The sequence below is a fragment of the Labeo rohita genome, chromosome 5 (assembly GCF_022985175.1).
Source record: "Labeo rohita strain BAU-BD-2019 chromosome 5, IGBB_LRoh.1.0, whole genome shotgun sequence".
Classification (NCBI taxonomy): domain Eukaryota; kingdom Metazoa; phylum Chordata; class Actinopteri; order Cypriniformes; family Cyprinidae; genus Labeo; species Labeo rohita.
In genome coordinates, this window is record NC_066873.1 from 31,650,189 (window position 1) to 31,671,891 (window position 21,703).

Genomic DNA, 21,703 nt, shown 5'->3' on the forward strand with positions numbered 1-21,703 from the left:
TTTATTAAAATAAAAAGTAAATTGTAAATTGAAAGTTAAAGCACAGCAGTATCTACATAAATGTACAATTTAAAATGACTTTTTTATTTTAATAAAGTTTAAAATGTAATTTATTCCTGTGATGGCAAAGCTGAATTTTCAGCAGCCATTACTCAAGTCTTCAGTGTCACGTGATCCTTCAGAGATCATTCTAATAAGCCGATTTAGTCAAGAGACGTTTATTATTGTTATAAATGTTGGGAACAGTTGTACTGCTTTTTTGCATTTTTGGGGGATCAAAATTTTTTTTTCTTCAGGATTCTTTGATGAATTGAAAGTTCAAAAGAACAGTATTTATTAAAAATCTATATCTTTTGTAACACTGTGAATGTTTTTTGTCATTTTTGGTTATTTAATGCATCCTTGCGGAACAAAAAGTATTCATTTCTTTAATAAAAACATCTTACAGTAGTGTAAGAACAATATGAAAAACCTAATACTATAATTAATATATACAAATGATTAAATATTTGGCATTTTTGAAAACAAATGTATTGTAATTTTTCTGGACTAAAAATATCTGGACTAAAAATTGAATGAATATGAAAAAAATGTAATATGAATTTTCATCACACGACAATAACCATGACTGTGTAAAATTTTAGACTAATGGGCAGCCGATAGATATAACGGAATGAAAAATAGTGATTGATACTGAAAGTTAAGCACCTTTGGATTTGATATTAGGAAAGACTGAAAATAGCTCCTGTGCTGCACATCTGCTGACTATTGCTGAAAGTGAAAAATGCATTTTCCTTGCATAATGCAAATTATTCTAAAACATCTTGTGTGCCGACTCTGTGTCTTTTTCCATGAAGCTGTGTAATATGGATTCTTCCACTCATTTAAAAAGGCACCTCTCACCCTGCTGTGTTCCCACAGAGATGGCGACGTCTCCCCCCACGCTGCCCTTGACCATCCGGGAGCCGGTACGCTGTATCTGCTCCATGCAGGGCACAGGCTTCTCCTGCCCCAGTGGAGTCGGAGGCCGACCGCCCCTTATGAAAGTAGTAACCGGAGATATCTTGGTGGACATCACAGGTCGCAATGTGTCAGAATATCTCCTGTACACCTCTGATCGTCTCAGATTACACAGGTAATCTTCTGAAGGGTGTCAAAGGGATAATATCATATTTTAAAGAATTTACTAATTGATGGCTGTTTTTTGCTACTGTACCTTTAAGACTTTCAGATTAAAAGTACTGCATGTAAAACGCTTACTCTGAATTTGTGGGTTTGCTGCCAGGTCCAATTAAGTTTTTTAAATGAGCGTCTTTGCAATGCCAGCAAAGTGATGGAGCAGGCCAAGCTGCTGAATACTGAATAATTTGTAATATAGAACAATATCATTGCTCATTTGTAAATGTGCTACTGTATTCATCCTTATGACATCACCTCAAACCAACAATGTTTAGAATAAACTGTTTGTGCAGTGCACAAACACTGTTTGATTAATGGACTTTTTGGACTGACTGGATGTTTTGAGTTTTGAACATACATATATGAGTTTATATAGAGTATTAAACACTTCTATCAATCATATTCAGATCAATAATATTAGCATTTAGAAAATAGATTAAATAGTTGAATTTCAGTTTCATACAGTCTTTAAAGGATTATTTCACTTCCAGAATAAAAATGTCCTGATAATTTGCTGACCCCCATGTCATCCAAAATGTTCATGTCTTTCTTTAGTCAAAAAAATTAAGGAAAACATTCCAGGATTTTTCTCCATGTAGTGGACTTTAATGGTGGCCAACAGGTTGAAGGTCCAAATTGCAGTTTCAGTGCAGCTCTACATGACCACAGCCAAGGAATAAGTGTCTTACCTAATGAAACATCATCATTTTCTAAAAAAAAAAAGAAAGATTTAAATACTTTCTAACCACAAATGCTCATCTTGCACTAGGTCTGCAATGTGCATCTATGACTTCATGCATTACGAAATCACGTTGGAAAGGTCACGTACAGTTAGTTCTTTGTCTGTATACTTTGGTTGAAAAAGGTAGTGTAGGGCAAAAAATGACATCTTATTTTCTCCTCCAACTTCAAAATCACCCGATGTTGCTTTACCGTTTTTTGTAAAGGGCATTTGACTTTCTTTGCACATCGCTTTGGAAACACTGGGTTGGTACTTCCGCATGCGTCACACGTGACCTTTTCAACGTGATTACGTAATGCCAGACAAGCATTTGTGGTTAAAAAAAAGTATAGTTTTATTTTTTTTTTTAGTAAATGACCAATTGTCTCACTAGAAAAGATCCGTATTCCTTGGCTGGGATTGTGTAGAGCCCTTTGAAGATATATTGAAACTGCAATTTGGACCCTCAAACCGTTTGGCCACCATTCAAGTCCACTATATGGAGAAAAATCCTGGAACGTTTTCCTCAAAAACCTTAATTTCTTTTCGACTGAAGAAAGAAAGACATGAACATCTTGGATGACATGGGGGTGAGGAAATTATCAGGAAATGTTATTCTGGAAGTGAAATAATCCTTTAAGCTAGATTCTCATTCATGTTTCTCAATTCTTATCCTGTAGATATGGAGGCTTTACTGTAGGAAACATTCAGAAATCTGTCCCAGCATCCTTTGGGAGAAAAACTCCACCTATGGTGCGCAAAATAGCAGTGAGACGATCCTCACAGGCAAGTCAGAACATCCTTACTCTTTATAGCTGATATATTTTTTGAGCTAATATTTCATCCTAAGTTTAATGTTTTTGTCTTCCTCTACAGGTGCTTTACAATAACAAAGGATATCACAGTATGCCCACTTACCTAAATGTCCTGAACAATGCCATCCTCAGAGCCAATCTGCCCAGCAGTAAAGGAAACCCTGCTGCATATGGTGAGTCAGAATTAGCTGCAGCTAACTATATAAATATGTTTAAATAGATTTAGTTGTGCTAAAAATGTGTATGTTCACGTTCACAGGCATCACAGTGACCAATCATCCCATGAATAGAACTAGTGCCAGTCTTTCTTTAGATTATCTGTAAGTCCTTCTCTCCTCTCTCCTTCCTGTTCCAACCCTCAAACACTCATTTTGACTTCATATCTGTTCTTTATCTCCTTTTAGGCTCCAGGGCACTGATGTTGTTATTGCCATCTTCATCATTGTAGCCATGTCTTTTGTGCCAGCAAGCTTTGTGGTCTTCCTGGTAGCGGAAAAATCCACCAAAGCCAAACACCTGCAGTTTGTCAGCGGATGTGACCCTGTCACTTACTGGCTAGCAAACTACATATGGGACATGGTAGGGTGAAGGAGAAACTGTATTGGATTTAGTGTCAGTCCTGAGGGCTAAACTTGTTTACACACAGATTTCTTTTGTCCTTTCTTCGCTAGCTGAACTACCTGGTTCCAGCAACATGCTGTGTCCTAATTCTGTTTGTGTTTGACCTTCCTGCGTACACGTCACCTACAAATTTCCCAGCAGTGCTCTCTCTCTTCCTTCTTTATGGGTAAGCTCTTTCTGTATGAAGACTCAATCAGATGTGGAGTGACAATAAATACAGTTTTATCCAGGTCTTAAAATGCCACATAAAATGTGACAATTCGCTCTCTCTTTCTAGCTGGTCTATAACTCCAATTATGTATCCAGCCTCTTTCTGGTTTGAGGTGCCCAGCACAGCTTATGTTTTCCTCATAGTCATCAATCTCTTCATTGGCATCACAGCCACGGTGGCAACTTTCCTCCTACAGCTGTTCGAGCGTGACAAGGTAGGTCAGACACAGAAATTTTTTATCTCTGATGGCATGGCGTGTGTATAAATTATGTGTATACACTGTGTGATAATATTATTTTGATGTCATGCTCTATTAAAGAAATAATTGTATGTCTGTATCCCACTCCCACCCCTTAAATGAACATTTTGCCTGTCCCACCTCAGTGTTTGTGACCTTTTTGACCATATCTAGAGCCCTATAATATCTGTTTTATTTTTTCCCAAATTCCATTTTTTTCATTTAAAATTTTCTGGATTCCTCTTTTTTCCATTTGAATTTTTCCAGACACTGTTTTAATGGTTAAATAAAAAAAAAACTAGTAATCAAAAAGCATGTCTAATTAATCAAAATCATCAAACTTAGAAAATGTAACAGCAATTCATTAAAAGTTTAACAAAAATGCAATTTTTAAGGCCCTATGAAATACACTTTTTTCTCAAATTCAGTTTTCCATTGTTTTTCTGGATTCCATTTTAATGGTTTCATTTAATTCTAATAATCAAACTCTAAGCACCTCTCTAATTAATTAATTTTATTTAAAAAAATCTGGTAAATAAATTCTGGTAAATAATTTTTCTGGTACATATTCATTTGAATTTTTTTTTTTAATAGTAATTGTATTATTAGTAGTGGTAGTATTATCATTAAATTAAGTAATATATTTCTGTTACAATTTCTTCAAGTTAAACCGAACTTTTATTTTGATGGGTTGCTGGGAAGACCTTTAATTTTCTACTTGTATATGATAGGGTCATAGTTTTTCCTCAAAAGAAATGTTAAAATCCTCATGAAGTGACTCAGAGCTGTTCTAGAAGTTATGTTCATGTGTTGATGTATTCATATATTGAGGCGGCAGAGGTTAAAAACGCATTGAGCGTCATGAACACTTTAGTATGTGTAGTAAATGAAAACATGTGTCTGTTCATTCACACGGAGATACACAGAACATGCAGGAATCATATTTAAATAGTACTTTTTGCGGCTTCATATTCACAGACACTAGTCCATATTGCATTGTGCTTTAAGTTTACTGACCTACTTTTAATTTATTCATCCAAAATTTGGCAAATTCTGTGACATTCTGCGTTTTACTGTTCCTTTTTTGTGTTTAAGTTCCATTTTTGTGACTGGATTCTGTGATTCTGTCCACATATCTGATTATTAAAATCATGTAACAATGTAGCATTTTATCACTAATATTCATTTGCTTTATTTTTTTCACCTCACAGGATCTGAAGTTGGTAAACAGCTATCTGAAGTCCTGTTTCCTCATCTTTCCCAACTATAACCTGGGACATGGATTGATGGAGATGGCCTACAATGAGTACATCAATGAGTATTACGCCAAGATAGGTGTGTCAATGTGTTGTCCATCTCAGAGCAGTGTTGAGGAGTATTCTTTGCTCTTTTCAGATGGTTAAATGCCTTCTCTTCCCTTCTCTTTCCTGCAGGCCAGTTTGATAAGGTGAAGTCTCCATTTGAATGGGACATTGTGACACGGGGACTGGTGGCAATGACCATTGAGGGTTTCGTTGGCTTTCTCATTACAATTCTGTGCCAGTACAACTTCCTCAGGAAAGCCCAGTGAGTGTGATTTTGTATACAGTATGTGTGCGACAGCTTAAAATGAAAATGTTTTAAAGGTCACCGTTTTCATCTCATCGAAGGAGAGTGCCTGTCAACAGTCAGCCAGTTGAGGATGATGATGTTGATGTGGCCTGTGAGAGACGCAGAGTGCTGAGGGGAGATGCTGACAATGACATGCTGAAGATCGACAACCTGACCAAGGTCAGAAACTCCTTGACATTATAAAACTTTTCCTTAACCCTATCTGATTCTCTCGGACTCCATCATTCTGTCCTCAAAAGATCCTCAAGGCCCGTGTTTCCTCGCAGGTGTACAAGTCTCGCAAGATGGGCCGGATCCTGGCGGTGGACCGTTTGTGTTTGGGGGTCCGGCCAGGGGAATGCTTCGGGCTGCTGGGAGTGAATGGGGCTGGAAAGACCACCACCTTTAAAATGCTGACAGTAGATGAGAGCACAACAGGGGGAGAAGCCTTTATTGAGGGACACAGGTGCTACATTCAGACTACCTTTGATGTGTTAACTAATTTGTAAATCCGAAATCTAAATTTTTTTGCCAGAATATAGAGTGTATCTTAAATTTTATTTTCTTTTTGTTATATGTGACCCTGGACCACAAAACCAGTCATAAGTAGCATGGGTATATTTGTACAATACACTGTATGGGTCAAAATTATTGATTTTTCTTTTATGCCAAAAATCATTAGGATATTTGGTAAAGATCATGTTTCATGAAAATATTTAATAAATTTCCTACTGTAAACATAAAACTTCATTTTTTATTAGTAATATGCATTGATAAGAAATTTATTTTGACAACATTAAAGGCTATTTTCTCAATATTTTAATTTCTTTGCACCCTCAGATTCCAGATTTTCAAATAGTTGTATCTCTGCCAAATATTGTCCTATCATAGCAAACCACACATCAGTGGAAAACTATCAGCTTTCAGATGAATGTATAAATCTAAATTAAAAAAATTGACTCTTATGACTGGTTTTGTGGTCCAGGGTCACATACAGTGGGTACGGAAAGTATTCAGACCCCCTTAAATTTTTCACTCTTTGTTATATTGCAGCCATTTGCTAAAATAATTTAAGTTCATTTTTTTCCTCATTAATGTACACACAGCACCCCATATTGACAGAAAAACACAGAACTGTTGACATTTTTGCAGATTTATTAAAAAAGAAAAACTGAAATATCACATAGTCCTAAGTATTCAGACCCTTTGCTCAGTATTTAGTAGAAGCACACTTTTGATCTAATACAGCCATGAGTCTTTTTGGGAAAGATGCAACAAGTTTTTCACACCTGGATTTGGGGATTCTCTGCCATTCCTCCTTGCAGATCCATTCCAGTTCTGTCAGGTTGGATGGTAAATGTTGGTGAACAGCCATTTTTAGGTCTCTCCAGAGATGCTCAATTGGGTTTAAGTCAGGGCTCTGGCTGGGCCATTCAAGAACAGTCACGGAGTTGTTGTGAAGCCACTCCTCGTTATTTTAGCTGTGTGCTTAGGGTCATTGTCTTGTTGGAAGGTAAACCTTCGGCCCAGTCTGAGGTCCTGAGCACTCTGGAGAAGGTTTTCATCCATGATATCCCTGTACTTGGAATCATGATGGATTCATCTTTCCCTCGATTGCAACCAGTCGTCCTTTCCCTGCAGCTGAAAAACACCCCCACAGCATGATGCTGCCACCACCATGCTTCACTGTTGGGACTGTATTGGACAGGTGATGAGCAGTGCCTGGTTTTCTCCACACATACCGCTTAGAATTAAGGCCAAAAAGTTCTATCTTGGTCTCATCAGACCAGAGAATCTTATTTTTCACCATCTTGGAGTCCTTCAGGTGTTTTTTTAGCAAACTCCATGCGGGTTTTCATGTGTCTTGCACTGAGGAGAGACTTCCGTCGGGCCACTCTGCCATAAAGCCCCGACTGGTGGAGGGCTGCAGTGATGGTTGACTTTCTACAACTTTCTCCCATCTCCCGACTGCATCTGTGGAGCTCAGCCACAGTGATCTTTGGGTTCTTCTTTACCTCTCTCACCAAGGCTCTTCTCCCCCGATAGCTCAGTTTGGCCGGACGGCCAGCTCTAGGAAGGGTTCTGGTCGTCCCAAACATCTTCCATTTAAGGATTATGGAGGCCACTGTGCTCTTAGGAACCTTAAGTGCAGCAGAATTTTTTTTTGTAACCTTGGCCAGATCTGTGCCTTGCCACAATTCTGTCTCTGAGCTCTTCAGGCAGTTCCTTTGACCTCATGATTCTCATTTGCTCTGACATGCACTGTGAGCTGTAAGGTCTTATATAGACAGGTGTGTGGCTTTCCTAATCAAGTCCAATCAGTATAATCAAACACAGCTGGACTCAAATGAAGGTGTAGAACCATCTCAAGGATGATCAGAAGAAATGGACAGCACCTGAGTTAAATATATGAGTGTCACAGCAAAGGGTCTGAATACCTAGGACCATGTGATATTTCAGTTTTTCTTTTTTAATAAATCTGCAAAAATGTCAACAGTTCTGTGTTTTTCTGTCAATATGGGGTGCTGTGTGTACATTAATGAGGAAAAAAAATGAACTTAAATGATTTTAGCAAATGGCTGCAATATAACAAAGAGTGAAAAATTTAAGGGGGTCTGAATACTTTCCGTACCCACTGTATATTAAGCATAAACCAGCAATTTGTTTAAAACAAGACAAAAACAATTTGCCAAGGAATAAGAAAAATAAACTTCAAACAAGTTTCATCTTATAAAATTTTATTTCTCAACTAAATTAATTCTAACTGACTTTTTGAAAGGAAGATTTGATGTTAGCATGTTCCGATGCTAACAACTCCTTATCTGTACCTTGAAATAAGTTGATTGTTTTTACCTTATCTGTAATTCTTTAAGCATTTAAGCAATTGTAACTTCCAATAAATGTTGCTTAATTTAATCATCTTTTTTATATTGGGAGGACATGTTGCTATGCTATGACACTATTAATTAATTTTCAGAATTAAAAATATGATTTTTTGACAGAATATAGAATAGGTCTTGAATTAAAGGGGTCATGACATGCATTTTTTATTATTTATTATGTTCCTTGATTTACTTATAATTTTAATAAAGATTTTTTGCACAAAAAACCCCAAATAAATATGTGGAAAAATGTTTATTTTCAACCCTCATTCTGAACCTCTGTCTAAAACGACCTGTTTTTAAGGGGCGGGTTTTTTAAGGCTTTAAGGTCAGGAATCGGCCACTGTTATGATTGGCTAACGCCATTGCCTAGAAAACAGTATCAATGCCCCCTCGCTACTGCATATGAGTGTTTTCACAACATGATAAAAATTAACAGTCATTACGAAATCATTTACTTACAGTTTGTGATGCAGCTACAGTCAGATCTAGTACTGCTTCATCTTTCAACAAATGTTTCTTTGTGAACTCACTTGTTCCTTATGCTGTGATCCTTCTGATATCTGACAGAGTAGGTGATTGTAATTTCTATTTGTTTTTGATACGATGTGACACTCACATTCAGCATAATCAAGTGTCAGCTGGTAGCAGCAGTGGGAGGGGCCTGTAGTGAGAAGAAGACTATTGTTGTTTTGCTCTGGACATTTATGCAAATAACTTTTTATTGATGATGAGGACATTTTAAGTTATGAAACTTGCAGTATGTATTAAGCATACAAATACCTCTTCAAAAGATCAAGGGAAATTTGGTTTCTCATGTCATGACCCCTTTAAGTTGATGGGTTTTACCCTACCCTGATAGCACACATAGCCTAGATCCCAAAGATGTCTACTTGATATCTGTGTTTACGTCTGGAAGACATATTTTTTTAGAGTGTTTGCTCATCTGCAATGCTTCTCATTAAATAGACACTTAGAAAATGTCTTTAAGATGTCTATTAACCTATTAACAAGGATTCTTCTGCCAATGAGTAATAAAAATAAACATAATTCAGACAAATCGTATTGTCTTATGCGATTGTCTGTCTGGAATTACCACTTATCTCTAATATATTTCTGTGTTGTTGATTTATAGCTGCTTTATATTTCTTTTTTGTTTATTTTGCATAAATGCTTCTGATGTGAATGGCTTGGTTGGTATAAGTCTCTCATTATCCTGCAGTATCTTGCGGGAGCTTTTATGTGTGCAGCAGAGCATCGGTTACTGCCCTCAGTTTGACGCTCTGTTTGATGACCTGACTGCTCGAGAACATCTGGAGCTGTACACACGCCTCCGCGGCATCCCTTGGAAAGATGAGGAGCGGGTGAGCACGCAGACAAAAACACGCGTTCTGCATAGTCACGCAGCATTCTGTAAATGGTTGTCATGCACTTATCTGTGATAGTCAAGTGTGGATAAGAGCTCCTGAAAGGGCTCTTGAAATCATCTTGAAAAAGTGCAAGAGCACTTAGCAATCTATAATTGTCAACCGCAGTTTGAAATTCATTGTTCTTACTGTTATGAATAGAATTTTTACCTTTTTGTATCTTGCTCTCTCATTCAGTTTTTTTTTTTTGTGTTCTGAAGGTGGTTCAGTGGGCTCTGGAAAAGTTGGAACTGTCCAAGTATGCTGACAAACCTGCTGGCACCTACAGTGGAGGCAACAAACGCAAACTCTCCACAGCTATTGCTCTGATTGGATACCCCTCACTCATCTTTCTGGTTAGATCTGCCTTTCACTCTTTTCACTGAAAATATACTATCTGAAACAGAATTCTTGTCTTATTAACAAAGCTGTTAATAAAACTTAATAATTGAAACTTAGTGATTGATTTTGTTGTGAAGTAAGGAATGTCAAAACATCTTTAAAATAAGACAAAAATACTGATTAGAAAATTGTTTGAAGGGATGGTTTACTCAAAAATGAAAATTCTGTCATTAATTACTCACCCTCATGTCGTTTCAAACCTGTAAGACCTTCATTCATCTTTGGAATGCAATGAAGATATTTTTGATGAAATCTGAGAGCTTTCTAACCCTGCATAGACAGCAATGCAACCTACCATGTTCAAGGCCCAGAAAGGTAGTAAGGACATCGATAAAGTAGTCCATGTGACATCAGTGGTTAAACCGTAATGTGATGAAATGAATACTAACAAGAATACTTTTTGTGTGCAAAGAAAACAAATCCTTGATTGCATTGACACATTCCACATGTTAAACCCATTTTAAAATCATAATAAAGTATAATGCTATTAAAAATTCACAAACGCTATGATTCAGTTAAATAAATATATGTGATGCAGGTTTAATATGTGGTTTTTAATATACATGCGTGTAGGTTATGTACTTGCGTGTCAGAGTGGCTCTGTTCATGCTGCTACACAAATTGTGATCATTTACATGTGTGGAGCATCTCAAACTTCTCTGCATGTTGTGAGTTTGGGTTAATCATAAGTCTATCTGGAAACGCAACGCATGTGCTATTTCATCAGAGTTGTAAGGTAAATCACTTATAAATCAATGCAAACACAGGAGAATGCATCAATCTTTCTCAATATGTTAACTGTTCGTCACAATTTCAAAATAAAAGTTTAAACCCTTTTACACGTTTAAACCCTTTTAACCCATTTACACATTTTGGTGTCCACATATTTAAAAAAATACAGTGGCTGTAGCTTTTCTATCATAAAGAAATGGACAAATATTAAAGATTAAGTGGATATTTGAATTAAATGTTATTTAGTCAATATTAAACACGGATTAGATTGCGCAGTAAAGTGTAAAAACTATCGTCAAGCCGTTTTTGCCCTCTGCAGGCATTTGTTATAATGTGTAATGTACATTAGCTTTATTGTTTATACATTATGTACTGTATTTGAACAGTTTTGTTCAATAAAACCATGTGAGAACTTGCTTTTGATACTTTATTTGAATTCATTAATATTGCCTCATTGCTTTATATATGTATTTTAAGCCTATTGTTCACTTAGTTATATTTTTATTGCTACAAAAAATGTATTATTATTATCTGATTACTTGATTAATCATCAGATTACTCGATTACAGAAATAATCGTTAGTGACAGCCCTAGTCAGAAATTTCTCAGATTTCATCACAAATATATTAATTTGTGTTCCAAAGATGATAGAAGATCTTAGAGGTTTGAAACGACATGAGAGTGGGTAATTAATGACTGAACTATCCCTTATGTACTGTAAGAAGGTATAAATATGATCTTGACTGTTGTTGTCATTGTAGGATGAGCCCACCACAGGTATGGACCCAAAGGCTCGTCGTTTCTTATGGAACCTGATTCTTGACATCATCAAAACCGGACGCTCTGTGGTGTTGACGTCACACAGGTGTTGTAACTGTACAAATCTTATTTTCTGTTTATGTTTAGTTTAATAGCACTGACTTAATATACTGATGTGTTTTGCAGTATGGAGGAGTGTGAAGCCTTGTGCACTAGACTGGGCATCATGGTTAATGGCAGGTTTAAGTGCCTGGGAAGCATCCAACATCTCAAAAACAGGTTTGAAAAGTCTGAGCCACTAAAATGTGTGATATATGAGTGCAATCTTCCTATAAAGTTGAGAAACACTGTTTGTTCTCTTATATGTTTTCAGATTTGGGGATGGATACATGATAACAGTACGCACTAAGACCACTGCTAGCGTCAAGGAAGTGATACGGTTTTTCAACAGGAATTTTCCTGAAGCCATCCTAAAGGTAAAGTGTAAGGACAAGAGTTTGACTGGAAATGCTGATATTTCATATTTGCTGTGCATCAGCTTAAATTTCTTCAAAACAGATGGCCGTAGCATACAAGTACTATTATGTTGTCAGTTTGGATTGTAATATATAAGACAATATTTTTTCAAAGTCGCAAGAAGCTCTCACAAGGTGTTTTTGTGCAGTGCTGACAAAACGAAGTGTACATGTGTGTATATTTTGAGCTTGCTTTGCTTGCAGTTAAAACTGTAAACTTCTGCGTATTCTTTCGCATAAGGAGCGGCACCACACAAAGATTCAGTACCAGCTGAAGTCAGAGAACATCTCTCTGGCTCAGGTCTTCAGCAAAATGGAGCAGGTGGTCGAAGTGCTGAGCATCGAAGATTATTCTGTCAGCCAGACAACTCTGGACAATGTATGTATACCTCAGTGACTTGAGAATTGTACAGTGAAAAAAAATTGTCATTATTGAAAGTAAATAGACATTAGTTTACTCGGCTGAAATGATGTTTAAATGATTAGTTCACTCCTGAATTAAGATTTCCTGATAATTTACTCACCCCCATGTCATCCAAGATGTTCATGTCTTTCTTTAGTTGAAACAAAATTAAGGTTTTTGAGGAAAACGTTCCAAAAAATGATTTTTTTTCATATAGTGGACTTTACCGGGATCAGTGGGTTGAAGGTCCAAATTGCAGTTTCAGTGCAGCTTCAAAGGGCTCTACATGATCTCAGCCAAGGAATAAGGGTCTTATCTAACAAAATAATCAGTCATTTTATTAAAAAAATTAAAATTTAGATACTTTTTAACCATAAATGCTCATCTTACATAATGCATAAAGTCGAGCTAGTGCAAGATGAGCATTTGTGCTTAAATTTAAATTTTTCTTAGAAAATGACCAATCGTTTCGGTAGATAAAACCCTTATTCCTCGGCTAGGATTGTGTAGAACCCTTTGAAGCGGCACTGAAACTGCAATTTAAACCTTCAGCCCATTGGCTCTCATTGAAGTCCACTATATGTAGAAAAATCCTGGAATGTTTTCCTCAAAAATCTTAATTTCTTTAAAACTGAAGAAAGAAAGACAGTAAATTATCAGGAATTTTTTTTATTTTGGAAGTGAACTAATCCTTTAATGATTCAATTGGTCTTATTGATGCAAAAAAGATAACTAAATGTGTGAAATACGAATCTAAAAGCTACATACTGTAACAAAAGAAGTCTGGGTTTTTTTTTTTTGATAGGTCTTTGTCAACTTTGCAAAAAAGCAAAGCGATAACTTAGAACAGCAAGAAAGTTCTCCATCTAGTGCTGGTCAGTCGCCATTGCAGCGGCTGCTTAGCATCCTCAGGCCTCGTCCCACCAACACAGAGCTCAACGCCCTCGTAAGTGAAGAGCCAGAAGAACTTGAGAGTGATGATGATGAAGGACTGATCAGCTTTGAAGAAGAGAGGGTAAGATTTAAGGCACATAAAATCTGTATTTCACTTGATGAGATTAATCCGCTTGTCTGCTTAAAGCTTATTACTCTTACTCTTATTACCAGCTCACTTGGTTTGTGATTTATTAAGACATTTGATATTAGAAAGCTTTATTAGATTTTGAAGAATGATAGAACAAATCAAGTGAGACTGATTCAGAATTAGGCTGTGGCCGTTGGAATTATAGAAAAGTAAAGTGTATTAAAAAAGTGGATTATAATGTTTAATTAATCTCACAAGTTAACACTAAAGGAGAAGTCCACTTCCAGAACAAAAATTTACATATAATGTACTCACCCCCTGGTCATCCAAGATGTTCATGTCTTTCTTTCTTCAGTTGTAAAGACATTATGTTTTTTGAGGAAAACATTTCAGCATTTTTTTTCCATATAATGGACTGATATGGTGCCCTAAGTTTGAACTTCCAAAATGCAGTATAAATGCGGCTTCAAACGATCCCAGCTGAGGAAGAAAGGTCTTATCTAGCGAAACGATTGGTAAATTTTCATTTAAAAAAATACGATTAAAATACTTTTCAATCTCAAATGCTCGTCTTGTCTTACTCTCCCTGAACTCTGTGTATTCTGCCTCAATACAGTTAGGGTATGTCAAAAAACTCCAATCGTATTTTCTCCCTCAACTTTAAAAATCATTTCAAAATCATCCTACATCACTGCAGACGTATTGACCTAGTCTTGTGAACATGCAAAGAAGATCAAACACCCTTAACAAAAAGGGTAAAACAGCGATATAGGACAATTTTGAAGCTGAGGGAGAACATGAGACTTTTTCAACATACCCTAACTGTCATTAACCCGAAAAAAAAAAAAAACAGTTCAGGCAGTGTAAGACAAGGTGAGGGTTTGACATTAAAAAGCATATAAATTGTATTATTTTTATGAAAATAACTGATTGTTTCGCTAGATAAGACCCTTCTTCCTCAGCTGGGATCTTTACAACCGCATTTGGGATCATTTGAAGCTGCATTTAAACTGCATTTTGGAAGCTCAAAATCAGGGCACCATATCAGTCCATTATATGGAGAAAAATCCTGAAATGTTTTCCTCAAAAAACATAATTTCTTTACGACTGAAGACAGAAAGACATGAACATCTTGGATGACAAGGGGGGTGAGTAAATTATCTGTAAATCTTTGTTTTGGAAGTGGACTTGGCCTTTAACTTTTGCAAAACTATGGAAAACAAAAATGAGGCAACACAATAACTTTTAAATGTTTAAGAAGTGTCAATTTATAAGTTTGGGGTCAGTAGTATTTTTATGTTTTTAAAAGGAGTTTATTAACTTCACCATGGCTTCATTTATTTGGCTTCATTATATAGATACAGATAAAAAAATTCTGATAATTTGCTCACCCCCATGTCATCCAAGATGTTCATGTCTTTCTTTCTTCAGTCGAAAAGAAATGGAAGGTTTTTGAGGAAAACATTTCAGGATTTCTCTCAATATAGTAGACTTCAATGGTGGGTTGAAGGTCCAAATTTCAGTTTCAATGCAGCTTCAAAGGGCTCTACATGACCCTAGCTGAGGAATAAGGGTCTTATCTACTGAAACGGTTGGTCATTTTTTGAAAAAAATGAAAATGTATATACTTTTTAACCATAAATGCTCGTCTTGCACTAGCTTGACTTCACACATTACGTAGTCACATTGGAAAGGTCACGCGTGATGTAGGTGGAAGTACCAACCCAGTTTTTACAAAGCGATCGTGCAAAGAAAGTCCAACACCCTTTACAAAAAGCGTAAAACAACGATGTCGGATGTTTTTGAAGTTGGAGGAAAACATGAGACGGAGTTAGTGCAGCTAGTGCAGGATGAGAATTTGTGGTTAAAAAGTATATACGTTTTATACATAAGACCCTTATTCCTCAGCTGGGATTGTGTAGAGTGAAGCTGCAATAAAACTGCAGTTTCAGCTTTCAACATGCTGATCTCCATTGAAGTCCACTATATGAAGAAAAATCTTGGAATGTTTTCCTTAAAAACCTTCATTTCTTTTTGACTGAAGAAAGAAAGACATCGACATCTTGGATGACATGGCGGTGAATAAATAATCCGGATTTTTTTATTCTGAAAGTGAACTAATCCTTTAATACAAGACTATTAAACTATATTATTTAAAATACTTCTCTGAAATCATTTTCGTTTTGCCTTCTCACAGGTGCAGTTGTCCTTTAATACAGACACTCTGTGCTGAAACAGCTGTTAATCTCACAGACGGAGAGATGTTAAAAAAAAGCCTCAAGTTCAGACCCGTGTCTGTATGGTGAAAGACATTTGTGCGTTTTTTTCTTGCTGGAGAGGATCCGTCTCTCTGGCCCAGTGAGTGGGTTGTTCTTGTTTCCATTTGCACTTCAGTAGCGGAGCGAGAGAACGGCTCTTCTGGGAACTCCACACAGAGATGCGGCGGCGCCCGAGCGTGATCGGGCCAGAGAGGTACTCCGTCCACGGCCTCCCCTCCTGCGTTTCAGAAACGATGGTTTATGGAATCGTGAATTACTGTACTTTATATTCAAGCCTGCTGGATGGGAATTAAAGAGAATGTATTTCTTAGATACGACCGGCCGTATTGGTTTATTTTGGTTTTGAATATGGTCGTATTATCTTTAAACTGATCACGTTGAATTGTTTTAATTGTAGTGTTGATGTCACAACATAATCATCCCTCAAGGAACAGGACTCGTACGAGTTCAGCCTTTGCAACTTCTAAGGTTCTTTTAATGACTGTTCATCCTCGCGTTGAGTTGAAACGAATCTTTTTTCTCTCCTCGGACCTACTTTGTTTATTTGTAACTTATCTGCATTGAGAGCATGCTATAAAAGACAAGCCTGTTGTGTCGTGGGTTGAAGAAATTTTACTATGCTTAAATGTTTTGAACAGACCTGTTGTTCTTGTTGAAGAATGCAAATGTACCTGTGCACCTTCATTGAAATTTTTAAATCGGAAATTCAATAGTGAATGACTCGTGACTGATTTCAAAGGCCTTTAGTCGAACCGGACCGAACCGGCCCTGCTACGGAGATGTTTATGGTCTTGTAATTGAATGTAACGGTTTTTGTGCTGACTTTTGTGTCTCCCGAACCAGGGTTTCTCTCTTCTTTTTGATGAATGAATTCTGAAGCTAGTTGTGATTGATACCGGTGTCTGTCTTGGTGGAAAATTTACGTTGCATAATCGCTAATGGTTAAAAGCTGCGTAATACCAGTTGTCAGTTGAAAGAGCTCCTACACCAGATGTCACTAGAAACGTTCATAATTGTTACGCTATCACTGTGAAGCCAAAGGTGAACTTTGAGTCACTATTATTACAGATAGACAGAAATCAGGTCATTGCTATTGATTATTGTATTTATGAGAACCCTTGAAATGTTTGTTTATTGAATAGCAGGAGGTTTTGACTTTGTCGTTTGCACTGTAATGTAATACGAGTGTCAATTATTCTTTTTTTGACCTGAAAGTAGTCGATTATATTGTTGATTTGAAATGAAGTGATGCTTCTCCTTCATGTCAGTGATGTACATCATGGTTAGGTCCTATCGCTCAGTGACAGTCTAACCGTGCTTAATCTCTGAATCTTGCACAGTTGTCGGCACTTAGTAATATAATGGTGTCTTATTTTTCTGACGTTGTTGCGTAAGAGTACGATTGATATTTTTGAGCTCCTCAAGGAGGGGAAAGCAAAGAACAGTAAGGAGGCTCTCTGCGCATTTTCATGCACGATGACCAAAGGGAAATGAAGCATAGTTTTTGAAATGTGTAAATTATGTGAAAACTGACCTAATGAACACTTATTTACATAACGATCAGAAGTCTCACTAGGCCACTTCAGAATATATTTCCTGCTAACGGAGAACCTCAACAGCCTAACTAAAGATCAGTGCAAGCTGCTTTTCACTTTGGAAATTAACATGTGCAGTGATTTAAGACACCAGCAAACACAAGTGTGGTTCTGTATCATATAAAATAGCATTATGGTTAAGGGGGTGATTTAGTTTTATCTTTCTAGTAAGTGCTTTGGAATGTAACTTCATGTGAATATGATTCAATATTTATGAACGTTTTTTTCATCCAGTAATACCTGTGTTCAGGTGGATTCCCTTGTAACAAGATCGACTGGACCTTTTCAGCTTGTTTTCGATTACTTTTATTGTTTCCATAATCTTGTGCTAACTGGGGTGAACTTATGTTTTTAATATTAACAGGGAGAAAAGAGAATAATTAAATCAATAAATTGTTCAACTGATTTTCGGACTCCTTTTTTTTGAGTCTACTGATTAAAACATTTTTAGTAAACACATTTTAAAACACCATTTTTATTACACATTTCAAAAGGAAAAATATAAAGATATCATTTAGCAACGTTATTTAAATAAAACCTTAAGAGATACAGTACATGATGACTTAAAACAGTTCATATTGTGATTTGTATGCAAGTTACATTTTAAAAACTGATAGTGTTGAGTTGGTTAAAAAGGTAGAATTTGTGGTTTTTTAAAATTCAGCATTCATGTTTGTATCATTCATCATCTTCGTCATCAAAGGCGACACCTGTTGCAGGTTTCTTTCTGTAAAATAAACAGAAATGCTCAGTGAGCAAAAAACCCTCTGTAAGGTGGTCACAGATTTTCTGGAGTCTAAAGTCAATGAAAACATTCACCTTTTTGTTCCTGGGTTGATGAGTGAATCCCCAGGAAGACGTTTTCTAACTGCTACTACTGGACCCTTGTGCTGTTTCCTAGGTTCAAATCCTAAAAAAAGAAACGTCATCACTAATTTTAAATGCCCTTAGACAATTACATAAGTAATTCTGATATAAGTAAATAAAGCTGTTATATAGTATAACTCCAGAGTTCTGCTGTGATAAAATAAACATTACTCGTGCACAAACACACACACACACACACACACACACACACACACACACAGAGAGAGAGAGAGGTCGGAGATTGCAGATTGCACTGTGCACACACAGAAACTTGCTGTCAGGTGCACTTCACATCAAGTGGTTCTTGGCCTTTAAGTCGTGCATAAAAATTAATGCACAGCTAGCTTTTATCGCTTACTTAAAGCCCTTTTAATTAAGATTGTTAATGTAACTAAATAATTTGAAGACTTACTGATTTGAAACTATTAACAACTAACAAGCTTAAAGGAGAAGTCCACTTCCAGAACAACAATTTACAAATAATTTACTCACCCCCTTGTCATCCAAGATGTTCATGTCTTTCTGTCTTCAGTCATAAAGAAATTATGGTTTTTGAGGAAAACATTTCAGGATTTTTCTCCATATAATGGGCTTCTTTGGTGCCCCGATTTGAACTTTCAAAATGCAGTTTAAATGCAGCTTCAAAGGGCTCTAAACGATCCCAGCCGAGGAAGAAGGGTCTTATCTAGCGAAATGATCAGTCTTTTTTTTTTTTTTTTTTTTTTCGAAAAATAAAAGTTTGTATACTTTTTATGCACAAAAGCTTGTGTAGCACAGGCTCTGGGATGCGCATCCACGATGCTACGAATTAGTAATGGGTTGTTCTTGAATGATTCTTTCATTTTGAACAAATCTTTAATGTGACTCGGGAAGAACGAGTCATCTCGGGGGAGTGATCAGTCGCGCATGCGCAACATCCTATTAGGTTCTGTACTGGAATTAGTTCACCTGTTTCGAGTCTTCGGGTTTTTCGAGTTGTTCATTCATCTTATGGGGCTGTCACGTGATGAACGAACGACTCAAACCCCGAAAACTTGTCAGATGAGAGGTGAGGTGAGCTAATCATAGACTAAAGACCCAGGTAAACAATGAATTAATCTTTTCTGTTTCTTATAGCATTATTGTTTTGTCTTGTTTGTAGTGTGATCAACCTTTGTGTAAGCAGTAGATGTGTTAGGGAAGTAACACGTAACATTTTAATTATATTTTGCTAAAATGAACAAAATGACTCTAAAAAGATTTGTTCATTTTGCTGAATGAGACTCAAAGGTCCGAGTCGGTAAAATGATTCGAACTTCCCATCACTAAGTTTAAAAAGGTAGAACTCCATCTTATTTTCTCCTACAACTTCAGAATCGTCCGACATTGTTGTACGTTTTTGTTTGTAAACAGCGTTTGACGTACTTGCACTTTCTTAGTCTTTGCGCTTTCGCTTTGTAAACACCGGGTCTGTAGTTCCGCCTCAATTTGCGTGACCTTTTGATGTGATTCAGTAGTACGTAGCGTAGTGAACGCGCATCCCAGAGCCTGTGCTACACAAGCTTTTGCGCTTAAAAAGTTTACAAATGTTTATTATTTAAGACCCTTCTTCCTCGGCTGGGATCGTTTAGAGCCCTTTAAAGCTGCATTTAATCTACATTTTGGAAGTTTCAAAAATCGGGGCACCAATAAAGTCCATTATATGCAGAAAAATCCTGAAATGCTTTCCTCAAAAAACATAATTTCTTCACGACTGAAGACAGAAAGACACGAACATCTTGGATGACAAGGGGGTGAGTAAATGATTTGTGAATTATTCTGGAAGTGGAGTTCTCCTTTAAAAAGTGCTGCCTTAACTTACCAGTGTTCCTCTTCTGAGGGCTCTTGACTGGACTAAATGAGGATGAAGAACCTAAAAATGATAAAACAGCAAACTATTAGTATGGCAGGGTTTTGTTATTTTGAAAATTAGCGAGTATAATCATTAAAAATATCTTTGTTTGCCTTGACTCTCTAGCTGTTGCAGGCTGTCTGCCATTTTAAAAAGCAGTTCCTTGACTTCTGTCCTTCCCTCTGAGTCGGTGAGTTTTGACAGGGACATACTGAGGTCTGTGGGCTCCGCTCCTAAGTGCAGCACAGCACTGTCCTCCTGCAGCTTCACGAATGCTCTGCCAGCTTTACACGCAGATCTGTCCACATATACAAGAGACAGTTCTCACAGAGGACAGTAGATCATGCCAGACGAGAAATCAGATTATTGATACAATAATTGCTCATCAAGCTGCAACTCACTTGAGTTTGAAAGTATAATCCTCTGTGGACTTCAATGAAAATGTCTTAAACTGTAAAGAAATAAAAGCATCTGTCATGTAGAAAGACTCCATCCAAAATAAATAAATAAATAAATAAAATAAAAATATTCTTACAAGCTGAGACATAATCTCCTCAGAAAGATGTGTTTTCCAAACATCTTCACCATTGGTAAATCTACAGGAAACAGGACATCATGATATATATAATTTTATACACAACATAATATAATTCAGTGGTGTTATTGTTAACAAAAAAAAAAATTATATATATATATATATATATATATTTTATTTATTTTTTATTTTTTTCATAAATTACAATTAAGTAATTATATGCCGAAAAAGTGTTAGATGAAAAATTTTAAAGATTGGAAATGGTGAATACAACCACCTGAAATAAGTTTAAGCTGAATTACTACAATTACAAAACTACTACAAAAACTGAAAAAAAAAAAAAAAATTAAATACATTTAAGCTAAATAATAATAATAATAATAATAATAACTAGTGCTGTTCAAACGATTAATCGCGATTAAGTGTTTCCAAAATAAAAGTTTTTGTTTATATGTGTGTTTGTACCGTTTCCTTAGTATGTATATATAAAGACACACACAGTATATATATTTAAAATATTTCTTTGCATGTACTCATAATTTATATATATATATATATTTCTCATGACAAAAACGCGTAAAAATACTAAAACTAAAATGAAAACTAAAAATACATTTAAAAAACTAATTCAAAATATTATATATTAATACTATAACGGCATATTTTATATAAATAACAGTGGTGTAATTAACCTGAATTAATAATAATTGCACAAAAAATATGCAAGGCTATGTATAATTTAAAGTAATTTAAAATGAAGTATAGAACATCAAACATGACATTTCATGTCAACTCACCCTATGTTTATGTCTCCTGCTGATCGCTTCTGCGTAAAAAACACATACTTGGACTGATCGTTTTTATCCAGCAATGTGCAAAGAACAGATTTGGACTCCGAGTTATTTTGTTCCATACTGCTTTAAAGTAAAATCACATAAAAACTGAAAACTGCATACTTCTCAACCAGGAACCGCTCTTCATAAACAACAAGGGCGCGATTTAAACGCTCAGCCAGTCACGCTTCAGCCACCCGGAAGTTGTTGCGCCATTCGCGTCCTG

The 21,703-nt window shown here is 36.2% G+C and overlaps 2 protein-coding genes across 4 annotated transcripts in view; one reads left to right on the forward strand and one right to left on the reverse strand.

The window, feature by feature from the left end:
* The window catches only part of abca2 (ATP-binding cassette, sub-family A (ABC1), member 2), an 84,549-nt gene extending 66,772 nt beyond the window's left edge, over positions 1 to 17,777 (forward strand). For all 3 annotated transcript variants that reach the window (XM_051110966.1, XM_051110968.1, XM_051110967.1), the window contains exons 31-49: positions 922 to 1,135; positions 2,581 to 2,686; positions 2,777 to 2,888; positions 2,975 to 3,035; positions 3,120 to 3,294; positions 3,387 to 3,502; positions 3,614 to 3,761; positions 4,997 to 5,120; positions 5,219 to 5,351; positions 5,435 to 5,555; positions 5,663 to 5,841; positions 9,480 to 9,621; positions 9,885 to 10,019; positions 11,559 to 11,662; positions 11,743 to 11,835; positions 11,930 to 12,032; positions 12,313 to 12,450; positions 13,280 to 13,489; positions 15,696 to 17,777. In XM_051110966.1, coding sequence (XP_050966923.1) covers positions 922 to 1,135; positions 2,581 to 2,686; positions 2,777 to 2,888; positions 2,975 to 3,035; positions 3,120 to 3,294; positions 3,387 to 3,502; positions 3,614 to 3,761; positions 4,997 to 5,120; positions 5,219 to 5,351; positions 5,435 to 5,555; positions 5,663 to 5,841; positions 9,480 to 9,621; positions 9,885 to 10,019; positions 11,559 to 11,662; positions 11,743 to 11,835; positions 11,930 to 12,032; positions 12,313 to 12,450; positions 13,280 to 13,489; positions 15,696 to 15,731 — 2,450 coding nt within the window. In that variant the 3' untranslated portion in view covers positions 15,732 to 17,777. The remainder of the gene's footprint in view (positions 1 to 921; positions 1,136 to 2,580; positions 2,687 to 2,776; positions 2,889 to 2,974; positions 3,036 to 3,119; positions 3,295 to 3,386; positions 3,503 to 3,613; positions 3,762 to 4,996; positions 5,121 to 5,218; positions 5,352 to 5,434; positions 5,556 to 5,662; positions 5,842 to 9,479; positions 9,622 to 9,884; positions 10,020 to 11,558; positions 11,663 to 11,742; positions 11,836 to 11,929; positions 12,033 to 12,312; positions 12,451 to 13,279; positions 13,490 to 15,695) is intronic.
* On the reverse strand, positions 17,778 to 21,692 carry paxx (PAXX non-homologous end joining factor). Its single transcript, XM_051110975.1, has 7 exons — positions 21,442 to 21,692; positions 20,645 to 20,705; positions 20,511 to 20,560; positions 20,223 to 20,407; positions 20,080 to 20,130; positions 18,192 to 18,282; positions 17,778 to 18,099 (listed from the first exon to the last, which is right to left on the reverse strand). The coding sequence occupies exons 1-7, from the start codon at positions 21,555 to 21,557 to the stop codon at positions 18,051 to 18,053; spliced, it is 603 nt and encodes a 200-aa protein (XP_050966932.1). The 5' UTR covers positions 21,558 to 21,692; the 3' UTR covers positions 17,778 to 18,050.
* Positions 21,693 to 21,703: the final 11 nt, after the last annotated feature.

Bases quoted from the DNA above. Each gene is read 5' to 3' on its own strand.
- paxx (XM_051110975.1), bottom strand. From the start codon at position 21,557: ATGGAACAAAATAACTCGGAGTCCAAATCTGTTCTTTGCACATTGCTG. The intron at 20,131-20,222 runs GCAAACAAAGAT...TATCATTTTTAG, and splicing joins GCAACAGCTAGAGAGTCAAG to GTTCTTCATCCTCATTTAGT. The intron at 18,283-20,079 runs GTAAGTTAAGGC...TTCTTTTTTTAG, and splicing joins CCCTCAGAAGAGGAACACTG to GATTTGAACCTAGGAAACAG.